At 36.4% G+C, this 13249-nt stretch overlaps 1 protein-coding gene across 1 annotated transcript in view; it reads right to left on the reverse strand.

The window, feature by feature from the left end:
• Window positions 1–11663, reverse strand: part of LOC131051439 (uncharacterized) — a 111063-nt gene extending 99400 nt beyond the window's left edge. Inside the window, exon 1 of the mRNA XM_057985961.2 lies at window positions 11204–11663. Coding sequence (XP_057841944.1) covers window positions 11204–11530 — 327 coding nt within the window. The 5' untranslated portion in view covers window positions 11531–11663. The remainder of the gene's footprint in view (window positions 1–11203) is intronic.
• Window positions 11664–13249: the final 1586 nt, after the last annotated feature.

The raw sequence follows: 13249 nt of genomic DNA on the forward strand, positions 1-13249 counted from the left end.
CAAACGTCAACAAAGGACCAAAATGCTTAAGTTCGCTCCTGTCCCTCAGGAAGGGACCAGAGCGATTTTTGTTGTGGATGACTTTCTTGCACAGTTTGAACCGATCTCAAGGCATGGATGAATAGAAGAGCACATTACGAACCCGTTGAATATAAGTTTTGAAGGTGACAAAGTGAAATAAGGCCCATAGAGCTAAAATCGCTCCTGTCCCTCTCCAAGGGACCAGAGCGAAATTCTTATGAAGGCTTAAAATTTGAAAGTTTATCAAGCATCAAGTGATCACGAAGGATCAAGGAACTTTATTTTGCACGATGATGGTGATTGCAAGTTGGAGAACGCAAGCATGAACCCAAAGACTTGAAGTTCGCTCCTGTCCCTCAGGAAGGGACCAGAGCGATATTGATTATAGTTGCTAATTCCTTCAAAAATCACGTTAAGTCAAGGTTTTGCAAAGGGGTAAAAGGTACAAGGTGTCTTTTGAAGATGATATGCAAGAGTTTTGAACGTAAAAGTGTTATCAATTAAGTTAAAGGACTCATATCGCTCCTGTCCTTTGGACAAGGACCAAGGCGATTTTTACTAAAACACTCATGTTCCGACAAAATCAAGACAATGCAAGGATAGCTAAGGTCAAGGACGTCCTTTAAGAGGCAATGAACGAGGAACCAAGGATGAAAGATGACACGTTTTGGCTAGAGCTTCAGGATCGCTCCTGTCCCTCTTCAAGGGACCAGGGCGATATCACATCTAAGGGACATTTATTTGCAAGACAAGTCACTCAAGTTTGAAAATCCTAGCGAAAATGCCAATTCCAACGTGAGGTTAAAGGCTTTGAACGTCAAAAGTGCAAAAAATCAAGACCAAGTGATGGATCGCTCCTGTCCCTTAGTCAGGGACCAGGGCGATGAGGTACATATTTTCCATGTTTTTTAAAATTTTGGCGCTCAAACGCATTTTTGAATTTATTTAAATGCTAGGAAAATCGATATTTAATTAATGGCATTTAAATTTAGCGCTTGGTATTAATTGATTATTTTTGCCTTGTAAGAAAATCGAATTTATTAATTAAAAATGAAGGCATTTAATAATTGATTATTAATTCATTAAAAAATTAAATGGAGCGCTTGGTATTTATTTGTTTTATGGAGGTCGGCCCTTGTTATTCATTTAAAAATCATTTAAATTGCTTTATTTTTACAAAGTCGGCCTAAATGGTGGTGAGAGGTGTGAGCGCTATAAAGGGAGGGGTAGTTTATTTCATCATTTATCATCTCTCATATGCGACTTGGAGAAGGCAAAGGAGGAACGAATTTCATTTCAAGCTAGAAGGCACTAGTAACTTCCAAGGTGGCGCGAATTTAGAGTTTCCATTTGTGCGAACTTGTCAAATCCATTGGAGAACACATCAAAGATTCCAAGGGTGGCGAATTAATAAGGAGGACGTTCATTATCCTTCAAGATCAAGTCAAAGGCTTTAAATTTTGATTTTTGCCTAGGCAAATTCCTCATTTTGCATTCTAGAGTTAAGCTCTCAAGTAAGGTATGGCAAGATCTCTTGTTTTAATTTCGAATTTTGATTGTCATTGCCTTAATTTTGTTATTTTGTTTTGCCTTAGCTCGGTTGTTTTTAGGAAATGATTAATAAAGGACTTATCATTAAGTTTCCTAAAAATTGCTCTCTAATTTATGTTATGTATTGCAAAATCATGTTACTAATTTTGAAATGTTGTGTAGGCGTCAAATGGAGGTCTCTTCAAGGAAAATCAAGCCGGATCAAGGACGGTCTTCGCCAGGACGATCAAGCCAAGACATGGGCGACCTCTTCCAATCCAGCGTTCCAAGGCGAGGTACATCATCCTACACATCAAGGACAAAAGGAGTTAGAACAAGAGTTAATCAAAGATAGCCTCTCAACGACATCAAATTAAATATCTAGCAAGCTTCAAGTGTCAGATGAGGTGGCGTCCTAGTCATCATTTCTCCAATCAGAGAAGTCCATCTCAGCATGTCCAGATTCAATGTACTTAACTCATGGAAGGTGGCACAAACTCCGATGTACCTACCCCGGCTATCCATTGGTCGATTTTTCTAGAAGGGACATGTGTCCAAGCAATACAATTTTATCATTGGTCAAGCATTAAATGTTATGTAATGGTTGTAACAAACCCTAATTAGGGTTTTCATTGTAAAATCTTGGCCATTGATCTTGAATTGATCTAAGCCATCAAATTGTATTGTGGGCACTATATAAGCCCAAACATTTCATTTGTAAAAGGAATTTTTAGAAAAAATTTTAGATGATTAGAGAGAGTTGTAAATAGTTGGAAGAGTTAGAATATAGTTGATAGAATAGCAATTAGAGTAGAATAGGAGGACAAGGCAAGAGATTGTTGCCATTGATTGTAAACAAACTCCATTTTCATTGAAGTAATGGTGAAATATGTCGTTTTCTTGCAATTTGCATGGTTTCTTGTTGAGTCTTCAATCTTAGATGGTAGATGATTAGATGAATGGAGGAAATGTGATTGATTGATGGTGGAATTCGTACATCCATACTACTAGCAGTTTGTTGATTGCAGACTTGCCTTGCGTAGTCAACTGGAATCATTCAGCCTAAGCTCAATTTCAATTTGTTGCCTCTTCATTGATATGCATCAACTTGGATGGTATCTATGCCTGCGGTGATGATTTGAACATCATAAAGCTCCCTTAGAAGATCGCACTAGTCTTGTGTAGATGTTCCATTGATGTCAAAACAAGATCTAGTTAGAGTTTCACCAAAAATCAAGTCATTGCTCCTACATTCTTCGTATTAAGATTAGATCCTCTCTTCGCCCTTATCCTTTTTCCATTTTTTTTAGTTAGAGCCTGTGTCCAGCAAAGCAGATCGGAAGTTCAATGTAAGTCCCCTTGTGATTCCAGCAAATCACATCATACCACTGGAGCTTGTCCACACGTGGAGACCCCACTAAAAGAACCTTGGAGTCTACCTAACTGATCCTTTACGCGAATCTTCAGCAGTTAGAGACTATTTTCTCAAGAGAGGATAAGATGCCTTTAGGTATTTTATTCTGTGTATGATGGTGTACAAAATACACGTCAACAGGCACCTACCTACAAAAAATGCTACATGAAGGAGACTAGAGATTCTTGAGCATCCAACTTTGCATTTCTTGTTGATAAACAATTTAAGGATGGACTTGTAATATCCCTTTTTCGTTTATTACCTTATGTGGACCATCCTTATTTTGCCAATTAGGACATAAAAATATTTATATAAAGGAACCATGGTTAAGTAGCAACAAATAAATTAACAATAAATAACATAGGGATGTGGATTTGAGTAAAAGGTTGTTGTAACGCCCAAGACATTGGCAGCTTCTTTACAACAAATTCTATGACAAAAAATGAATGAAAAGTTACAAGACAAAGTGAGCTAATATTAGGAAAGAATCTCATTTATAATTTAGTTCTTATCTTTGAGAGGGAAAATGAGGCCTTTTGATGCTATATGTTGGGGTTTGGTCTTTGAGATTTGTATTAATTTATTTAGTCTTTTTATCGTAGTTTGGGCCTTGTGTTTAGCTATAACATTTGAGAATGAAAACCCTTGGATTCTAGAGATCAAAGGACAAATCGTCTTTGGTTTCCTAGAGTTTGAAGGATGAAAATACTTTGATTTTCCAAGGGATATCTCTCAAAAATGTTGTATTTTTACTTCAAATCTTTGTTTGGATTTCAGCATATACTTTGGCATTTTTGCATTTCTTTCAAGGAAGTATATATTAATCATTGATGCAACATTTTATTGTGGAGAAAGCTTTATTCATATTTAAGTCTTATTCTTTGAGGCTTCAACATATTTATATTATTTTTGAAATCCATTGTTACATCTTTCTAAGCCTTATATATATATATATATATATATATATATATATATATATATATATATATATATATATATCCACCATATGCTCTCAATTTGCCCTCATAGGATATGGATGATCTAAAAGTGATGAACAATAATATTTACTCACCATATGCTTTCATCTCACCCTCATGGGATTGTGGTCATCAAAAAGTGGTAAGTGTTTCATATTAAAATTTGTTAAGGATACTACAATCAAAGTTCCCAGACTCGGACTCGGCTCGGACTCGGCAAGGCCGACTCGACTCGTGACTCGGCTATGACTCGGCAACGACTCGGCAATGACTCGGCAAAATAAAAAACTGTTGAAATCAAGAGATTTTTAACAATTTAAAACTTGTTTCATGCACCCATTATTGAATAAAGCCCAATTATAATGTGTGCTAGCTTGTTATGCCATGAAAGGCATGCTGGTAGAGTATCTACTTGTTTGGGGCTTCCTGTTTAGTATTTTCTTTGGCCAAATTGAAATTTTGGGAGCACCAACATGAGACATCATGAACATCTTCACTTGGAACCTATAAGGAGTGCTTGCGTATGGTAGCATTAAATAGTGTGCTTGTTGAACTTAGGTTTTACCTTGGGACTATAGTTGACCTTGGTCTTTCTTGGACCTCTTAGTTTTTAGGCTATATATATGTTGGATGGAAGGGAGAATTGTGAGGCCAAAAGGGTTTGAAAATATGCTCCTCAGAGACATGTCCCTTGCCAAAAATAACCTTGTGCCCCATGGGGGGATTTTTTGGGATGTGGGGACAGGTAGGAAATGACCCCAACTCACCCCCTTTTATCAAAATTTTAAGAAACATCCCTGTTGTGAGGTACTCATACATCGCCCCATTGCAAATGAAGACCCCCACTTTTTGCTTTCTAGGGTTAGCTCTTTTAGTTTTGTTGTTGGTTGTTTTAGTGTCTTAGCCTTTGCATTGAAGGGATTGAGTTTCTCAAAGGTCATCAAATCAGGTGGATCTCCTCAAGGTGGAGTGAAGGAGGTTAGGTCAGTTGAGTGATTAGGGGTTATTTAGATCATTCCTAGGGTTTTTGTGTACTATTTGGTCACGCTTCAAGTTGCTAAATCAAACCTTGGTTGAATGCATGGTGTCCTCCTAGGTCCCGTCCCTTACATCAAGGTCAGAGTGAACTTGCCTTAAAAGTCTGGAATGTCATCCTGATCCTGAAATGGCTTGAAATTTGACTAAGTCTGGAAATTTGAAGGATCCTCCAAAAACTAGATTTTGCATTATAACTCGTGGAGGTTTGAAACCACTCTCAAACATCCTGACAATATATATGGAATATAACTTAAAGTATAAGTGTCACTTATACTTAAATGTTATATTCCATATATGAATCCTGGCGAAGAGACTAACTTCTCAAACAAGTCAAAACATTGACCTGTCGTGGCCGAGTCTTGGAGCTTGGACTCGGCAAGTTATGGTCAAAACTCGCCGAGTTCGAGTCCGAGTCTCGAGTCAGCAAAACTCGCCGAGCTTGGCTCGACTCGCCAACTCGGCAAACTTGCCTGACTCGCAGCGAGTTTGGGAACTCTAACTACAATACACATATATTGGTTCAAGAAAACTTAGAAAAGGTAACTGATCTAAGGATTGATTCAAGATGGGTCTTTTCTTTTATAGGTGAGGCCATCATTAAAAGGGACTATAGAATTGAAAATTGCATACCCTTTGCAATTTTACCTACACTTTTGTGTCCATTTTAGTGTCCACTCCTCTAGCATTTGTGTAGGCTCATTTCAGCCCTTGCATCAGCGTTTTCTCTCTTAGGATGCTCAGGGTCCTTTTCAGCAGCTACCCTTTTGCGTCCATTTTGCATTAACTGCATGTTTTTGTCATCTCCCATCGGTTTCATGATTTGTTTGGACACTAGCCTGTAGCAGGGACGTCCACACAGTACACTAGTATCTTGTGACATTTTGTCATTCAAAGGTCTTTTTTGAGAATTCTGCCATTTGTCACCTACCCCAATTAGTGGAAATGGCTTGGAATGTTCTGAAATGGTTTGAGGGCCTTTTCTTTCCCTCCTCTTCTCGCTTTTAAATCCATCCTTTCACTCCCCGCAATCTCTCTTGGATGTTCTCTGAAAATCTCTTGGGTTCTCTTGGCTCTCACAACTCTCTCTCTCTTGCTCACGCACAACACTCGACAACTTGCTACAGTTGTCTCAAGCTCTCACAACACTCTTTGCAAATCTCTTGACTTCCTCAAACCCTTCTGGTAATATCTTTTTGCGTGTCTTATGTCTTTGAGCATCTTGGGATTCATCACATCCCTTGTCTATTAAATCATTTTATCATTTGAGTCTATTTATCTGTCTGTCTGGCTGTTGTGGAGGCAGAAACACCAAAACAGGGACTTGACCGCAGCAAGTCTCCAAACAACCCCAAACAACCCCCAAACAATTTTCCTCCTGTGTGTGCAGGTTTATTGGAAGCACTCAAGTGCACGAAGGTTTTCTTGTGTCTATTTATTTCATTTCTATTTATCTCTATTATCTAGTATTTGTTGTTACATTTCTGACTTCTAGGTTTTGCAAATTAGTTGAAGCACAGAGTTGGGTTTTTCCTACTTTATGAGTGTTTTTGGTCGCGGTCCATACAAGACTACAATGTGCAGCCTAGACATCTACATGGCGCGTTGTTGTCCTTTACCAAGATGCTTAGATTCTAGCTGAAGACTCTCTGTCGTCTATACTTTTAAGTCCTGCAATCATAAACTTTATTTTATTTATCTATAATTCGATATTTCCACTAGTTTAACTAGTTGGATATTTGAATGTGTTGTGAAATTGGCTTTCAAAGGAACATAGTTTTCCTTTTGTAGAGTCACATTTCCTCCATTACCAGGACATCAACAACCTCAACCAAAACAATGTTTATTTGTTTTAGACTTTTATGTCATTTTAACCTCTACAAGGATATCATGGTGTTCTAACGATTGGAAGCTTTGGGATGTCTTCAAGAGGAACTATAGCCATTTTTTTGTGTGTTTTTTTATAACATGGAGCATCCACCTTTGGATTTTGCACAGAAACACTTTTGGGCAATGTACGAGAGTATTTAATGCTCCAAAACATGCCATTTCACCCTGCTCTTCTGCATTTGATTTGTTATGCTCGTCATGGATGACACGAGCTATATTGTATACCACCCACATTTATGCATTACAAAGAATTCATTGTGAGGTTGCCAAAATTGAACTCTTACCTCTTTGACTTTTTTTTTTAAAAAAATGTGAGGAAGAACTGGAGAAAATGAGAAGGTTAGGGAAGAAATGAAAGACATATTCCTTGTGGATTTTCCATGATAAAAATTAAAATCACACACGAAAAATTTGAACAGCAGCAAATTGACTCCATGAAGTCAAGATGTTAATAGGTCTGTGAATTGAATACCCAATACAGTTTACTGAATCCTCAAAGTGTTAGAGGTGGTAACATTCTTTCGTCTCTGTTTGTTGACGGAAAAAAAACAAGTATTGTTTTCTGATCAAGCAGCAAGGCTTAAGAGCTTTGGAGATCTATTTTGGTTGTGTAATAAGATAGTCCATTTTTAAGAAAGCACAGATATAATAGATGACCTGCATGTTTGGAGTCCTTGAGTGAAGGATTTGTATGGTGTAGAGTGGACTATGTAATAGATCAGAAATTAATGTGTTGAACTCATGCACATTACTTTCTGAGAGAGTTTAGTTAGGATGCAAGGATTAGGCAGCTCTTAATTGGAACCCCCTCATTGACTGCATCACAATGGTCCTTTGTTAACCATGAAATCCCATGAAAATTGAATTTAGGGATGCATGACAGCTCTAGTTTCTCTACCATTTTAGAATATAACCTACATTTTTACATAAGCCACTCTGAAAAATGACTTTGCATAGATAACTTACCTGGGCACTTGCATCAGACCTTGAAGGCACCTTTTTCTTCTCCAACAAGCTTCTGTACTGTATATTGTTTCCCTTTACTTGAGTTCTTTATATTAGTAAGCTCTTTCCAGCTTCAGCTTCAATTTTGTCCACTTGGGATTCTTCTTGCGCCATTATTGCTCTCTTAGCTCAGGTGTCTTAAGGGCAGTTTTGTGTTTTATTTATTGCAATGGAAATATGACAATTTAATGGTCTTCAACAGTCATTTTGTTGACTGTCCTCTATTTCTACACGTGAAACCAAATCTTCCCCCTTTTGCATCGTTACAGTTCTTCTCTTTGTTTTATTGACACCTTTCTCAAAAATTCCTTTTCTCTTGCATTTGACTCCATGAAGTCAAGATGTTAATAGGTCTGTGAATTGAATACCCAATACAGTTTACTGAATCCTCAAAGTGTTAGAGGTGGTAACATTCTTTCGTCTCTGTTTGTTGACGGAAAAAAAACAAGTATTGTTTTCTGATCAAGCAGCGAGGCTTAAGAGCTTTGGAGATCTATTTTGGTTGTGTAATAAGATAGTCCATTTTTAAGAAAGCACAGATATAATAGATGACCTGCATGTTTGGAGTCCTTGAGTGAAGGATTTGTATGGTGTAGAGTGGACTATGTAATGGATCAGAAATTAATGTGTTGAACTCATGCACATTACTTTCTGAGAGAGTTTAGTTAGGATGCAAGGATTAGGCAGCTCTTAATTGGAACCCCCTCATTGACTGCATCACAATGGTCCTTTGTTAACCATGAAATCCCATGAAAATTGAATTTAGGGATGCATGACAGCTCTAGTTTCTCTACCATTTTAGAATATAACCTACATTTTTACATAAGCCACTCTGAAAAATGACTTTGCATAGATAACTTACCTGGGCACTTGCATCAGACCTTGAAGGCACCTTTTTCTTCTCCAACAAGCTTCTGTACTGTATATTGTTTCCCTTTAATTGAGTTCTTTATATTAGTAAGCTCTTTCCAGCTTCAGCTTCAATTTTGTCCACTTGGGATTCTTCTTGCGCCATTATTGCTCTCTTAGCTCAGGTGTCTTAAGGGCAGTTTTGTGTTTTATTTATTGCAATGGAAATATGACAATTTAATGGTCTTCAACAGTCATTTTGTTGACTGTCCTCTATTTCTACACGTGAAACCAAATCTTCCCCCTTTTGCATCGTTACAGTTCTTCTCTTTGTTTTATTGACACCTTTCTCAAAAATTCCTTTTCTCTTGCATTGAAGGTATTCAAATTCAACAATTTTGAACTCCTTCTTGTACTTGGTGCTTTCTTAACAGTTAACACCGTTGCTCACCATTTTCTCCTTTTGTTAAGTCAGCTTTTAAAGCATATTAGTATGTTTTATCTACTGAATGCAACTTCACCAAAAGCCAACTCATCCTTGCATGGTAATGCAGACTGATTGTATACTTAAATGCTACTTCTTCATCTTCTTAAAGGTTAATCTGTATTTAAAGCCTAAAAACAACAATCCCCTTTTTCTCAAATTCTCGAATTTGGTAGTTAGAGGGAAAAGAATTTTTTTTCGATATCAAAGGCCAAAATCTTATTCTATTTTGGCCTATCTTCTTCTCCCACACTGAAAAATTATCCCAACAAAGGGCAGCATAATCTTTCATTTTTGCTACTGGAAGCTTCATACTCCAAGGGCCATCCTCCTCAATATTCTCCATTTCAAACTACCTCTCCAACTCTGCTGCCAAAATGCTGAAGACAACAAGCCAAAAGTAATTTTACAATAATTATGAACCGACCCTGAACTGAATATTCCCAAAACTACTGATATTCTCTTAAATTCCAGTACCCAAGAAAAACAGTTCAAAATTTTATTCTTCTTCGAAACCTCTGCTTAACCTCTCCAAAGGTTCTGCAAAGCCTTCTTTAGTTCCTCTAATATTCTATATCAAGACGGTTCAGATTGCAACATACTTCAAGAGCTTCTAATCTCCTCAATAAATCTTCAGAATATTCATTCCATGACCATCATACCCCAGTCCATCGCTCCCATGTGAGACATTTTCCATGCTCTGTCCTTGTCTCCACTATGAATATCCCAAACAGACTTCATTTTTTCCCCTCGTCGGAGCTTTCCGTTACTCTGATACCAACTGATATAGCCCATTGGTTGCTGTCCTTCTCCTTCCTTCTCAATCCAACCTCAAAATCGGCAAACTAATGCATCCAACAACACCACCCAACCTCAAAGTCAGCAAACCAATGTATCCGACAACAAAAACCAACCTCAAAGTCAGCACGCTAATGCATCCAACAACAAAAGAGCATACTACAATAAACTAGAAACAAATATAGGAAATTGAACTTTAAAAGAAGCACCATGAACAACAGGCACAGCTATTTTATTTATCCACAACAGCAGAAATGTCAATACATCATTCACCACCGTTTAGCATAGTTTCATTCCCCTACGCTAATTTATATTGTACTCTAGATTAAAATTAAATTTTAAGGGTGTGGGGTATTTGGTCCAGTGGTAGATAAATGGAAACTTACTGCCACTATGGCAGGTTTCGGTCAAAGGGCTGCCTGTAGGCTGTGACTCCCAGGAATGACATCCAATTCTTGGAAAACTCCACTTTTACTGTTGTGTGCAGACTGGCAGACTGTGACAACAAAGATCAACACCTAATCCTTTAATTGTACAGACTTTTACGGCCACCTGCAGGCTGTTATATCTGTGAATGACTTAACACTGGATACTGCTAGATGCAGACTGAGTGAGTCTCAGAAGAATGACACCCAAATCTTGGGAGGTTGGGCTTTTGATGGCCTTTGACTTCTAAGAATAACACGTGATCCTAGGTGCTTCTAGCTGCAGCCTGCAGGCTGTAACTCCCTAATCCTCCTGAGTTTGGACTATTACTGTTACATACAAGCTGTGATTTTTAAAGAACACTTACTCCTGATGAAGCTCCAGTCTTAGGAGTGAGCGCAAGGCTGTGATCCCCAAGAATGACATCTATCCTGTGTTTCCAGCCTTCTGAGACCCCTTCCAAGAAAATCCATATTTGCTTATTAAAACAAATTAAATTGAAATGAACTACCAATTCATAATGAGAATTTTGGGTTTCCTCATAAAGTGTAATTACATCATTTTTTTCCCAAATTGCCCAAATATTGTCAACTTATTATACTTTCCAAGTCAAATCTGTACTTAGAAGCAAAAGAATAATTAAGCAGACGAGTCGCATGATCTGAAACGTGTAAATAGTTCGAAATTAATTACAATTTTGTCCATAAAACATTTTAACCATTATTTGACTGACAAAGCCTTAAATGCTCTAAAATGAATTATTGTTTCTTTTACCAGGTAGGCGTCGCTAAGTATGGCTCCGAGAATTGGAGTGCCATAGCACGCCATGGTGAAAAGATGAAGCATTTCTGTCGCCTTCAGCTCAGAGAAGCCCAGACGATCTGCGAGGAATAAGGCCAGAATTGCCTTGAGGCCATAGAAGGAGAATCTCTCACAGAATTCATTCCAAAAAATGAATTTTATCGAAGGTGGGAACAGCTTCCACTCTCTGAAGGCTTCAATGGGAGTCTCTGTTGCTTCTAAAAGTGGTGTCTCTGTGGAATTGTTCTTGATGTTCGCCATGGCTTGCTGCAACTTTTGACACCAGTAAGAAAGATGCATGAGAATTCAGGGGAGAAATTCCAAATTATTGGGAAGTGCGACAGAAACATAATTATTGTCGATGGGTCGATATCATCAAGCCCAGAGTAGTTCTACAGCAAGCATCTTAAAATCCGTGAACAGTAAAATTGAAATAGAGCAAATGTTTTTTTTTAAATAAAAAATGGTACCTAGTCAACCTAATTAAATAAAATATGGATTATAATTATAAATGAAATCTAAATTAAGATAGAAATTTAGTATAATTATAAAATAAATAAATAATAATAATTCTTATGTCAAGTTGCATAACCAATTTTAGTTTCAATCAATTTATCATATACAAATAAAATAAGTGCACAAATCTTGATATTTTTTACATATATATTTCTTAAAAAATAAATATGTTAATAGTAAATACAACTTGATGGTCTTAATAGTAGAAAAGTTGTGCATTGCACACATAGTGAAGAGGGCCCTATAGTGAAGCGGGGTCCAATAGTGGGGATGATCGTGGGACACAATTAGTCTATGTGTGGAGCAAAAAAGTGTCAAGTCAATCCTTATCCCCAAAAAGAATCCAGTAAATATGAAAAAGCAACCATTCTGTTATGCTACATCAACACACCAATAAACATGATGTGGCATCATATCTAACCATATGGACTTGAAACCAATTTTTTTAAGTAGGGGTCTTGACATGTGAGCAGCTCTACAGAACTCAAAGTGATTAGCAATATCTAAGGCAGATTTTGAGAGGCCCAAAGGTAGGGTGCTCCACTATAAGGCCTCTCCCCTAATTGTAAAGAGAAACAATTTGTGAGGGAGCCCACACTCTACAAAGAATTATATTTGAAACATAAGTCACTTATTATGCTCATTTGTACTACAAAATTTTATGAATGTGCTCACTTTTAAAAAAAAATTATTAACTTATTTAAAATATTTAATTAGTATGACAATTTATACTATTATTAGTTTTTGTGGATATGTAGATTCTTAATGCGTTTATATAATTAAACTAGCATACCTATCTTTAAACGAGTCTACGATCTCAATCCACTTGCAAATTTTTTTATTATATAATGATATTTTTCAGTACCAAATTATTATTATTGTTTAATGAAAATTATTATGAGCAAGAGATGAGAGGTGGAAGTAAAGATATAATTAACCTTAAATAATGAAAAAATATTTAATTGAGCGCATGAGAGGTAAAAATAAATAAAATGTTTAAAAAAAAAAAAAACTTTTCATACAAGTGTCACAAACACGTCAAAATAAATACTTCTAGTTTTTATTGACAGACGTCTTTGCATCCATATGTGAGTATAATGCGCTTCGGCATAATTGTTTTTTATCATTAAATTAATGATTTTAAATTTTAATGATATTTTTTAATTGTTTAAGATTATATATTTTGGGTTATTTTTTTATTATGTTTATATTGATATTATTAATTTGTGTTTTATTGTTTTTATAAGGAATAGTTTGATTTCTTTTATTTAAATATATGACTTTATTTTAAGGTATAATTAAAAGTAATACAATATTTTTATAAATGAATCAATTTCTATATTTGTAAGGTTGGAAATGACAATATAAATGTCTTTTTTCTTTAAGCTTTGGCCCCACTTAGACTAGAGTAATTCTATATGTAATTTAACAAGTTTATATAAGCGATATTTTCTTATGTGAAATTTGGTTCATGGTCTTATCATATCATGTCCCTATCATCAC

This window comes from Cryptomeria japonica, chromosome 5, assembly GCF_030272615.1.
Source record: "Cryptomeria japonica chromosome 5, Sugi_1.0, whole genome shotgun sequence".
Classification (NCBI taxonomy): Eukaryota; Viridiplantae; Streptophyta; class Pinopsida; order Cupressales; family Cupressaceae; genus Cryptomeria; species Cryptomeria japonica.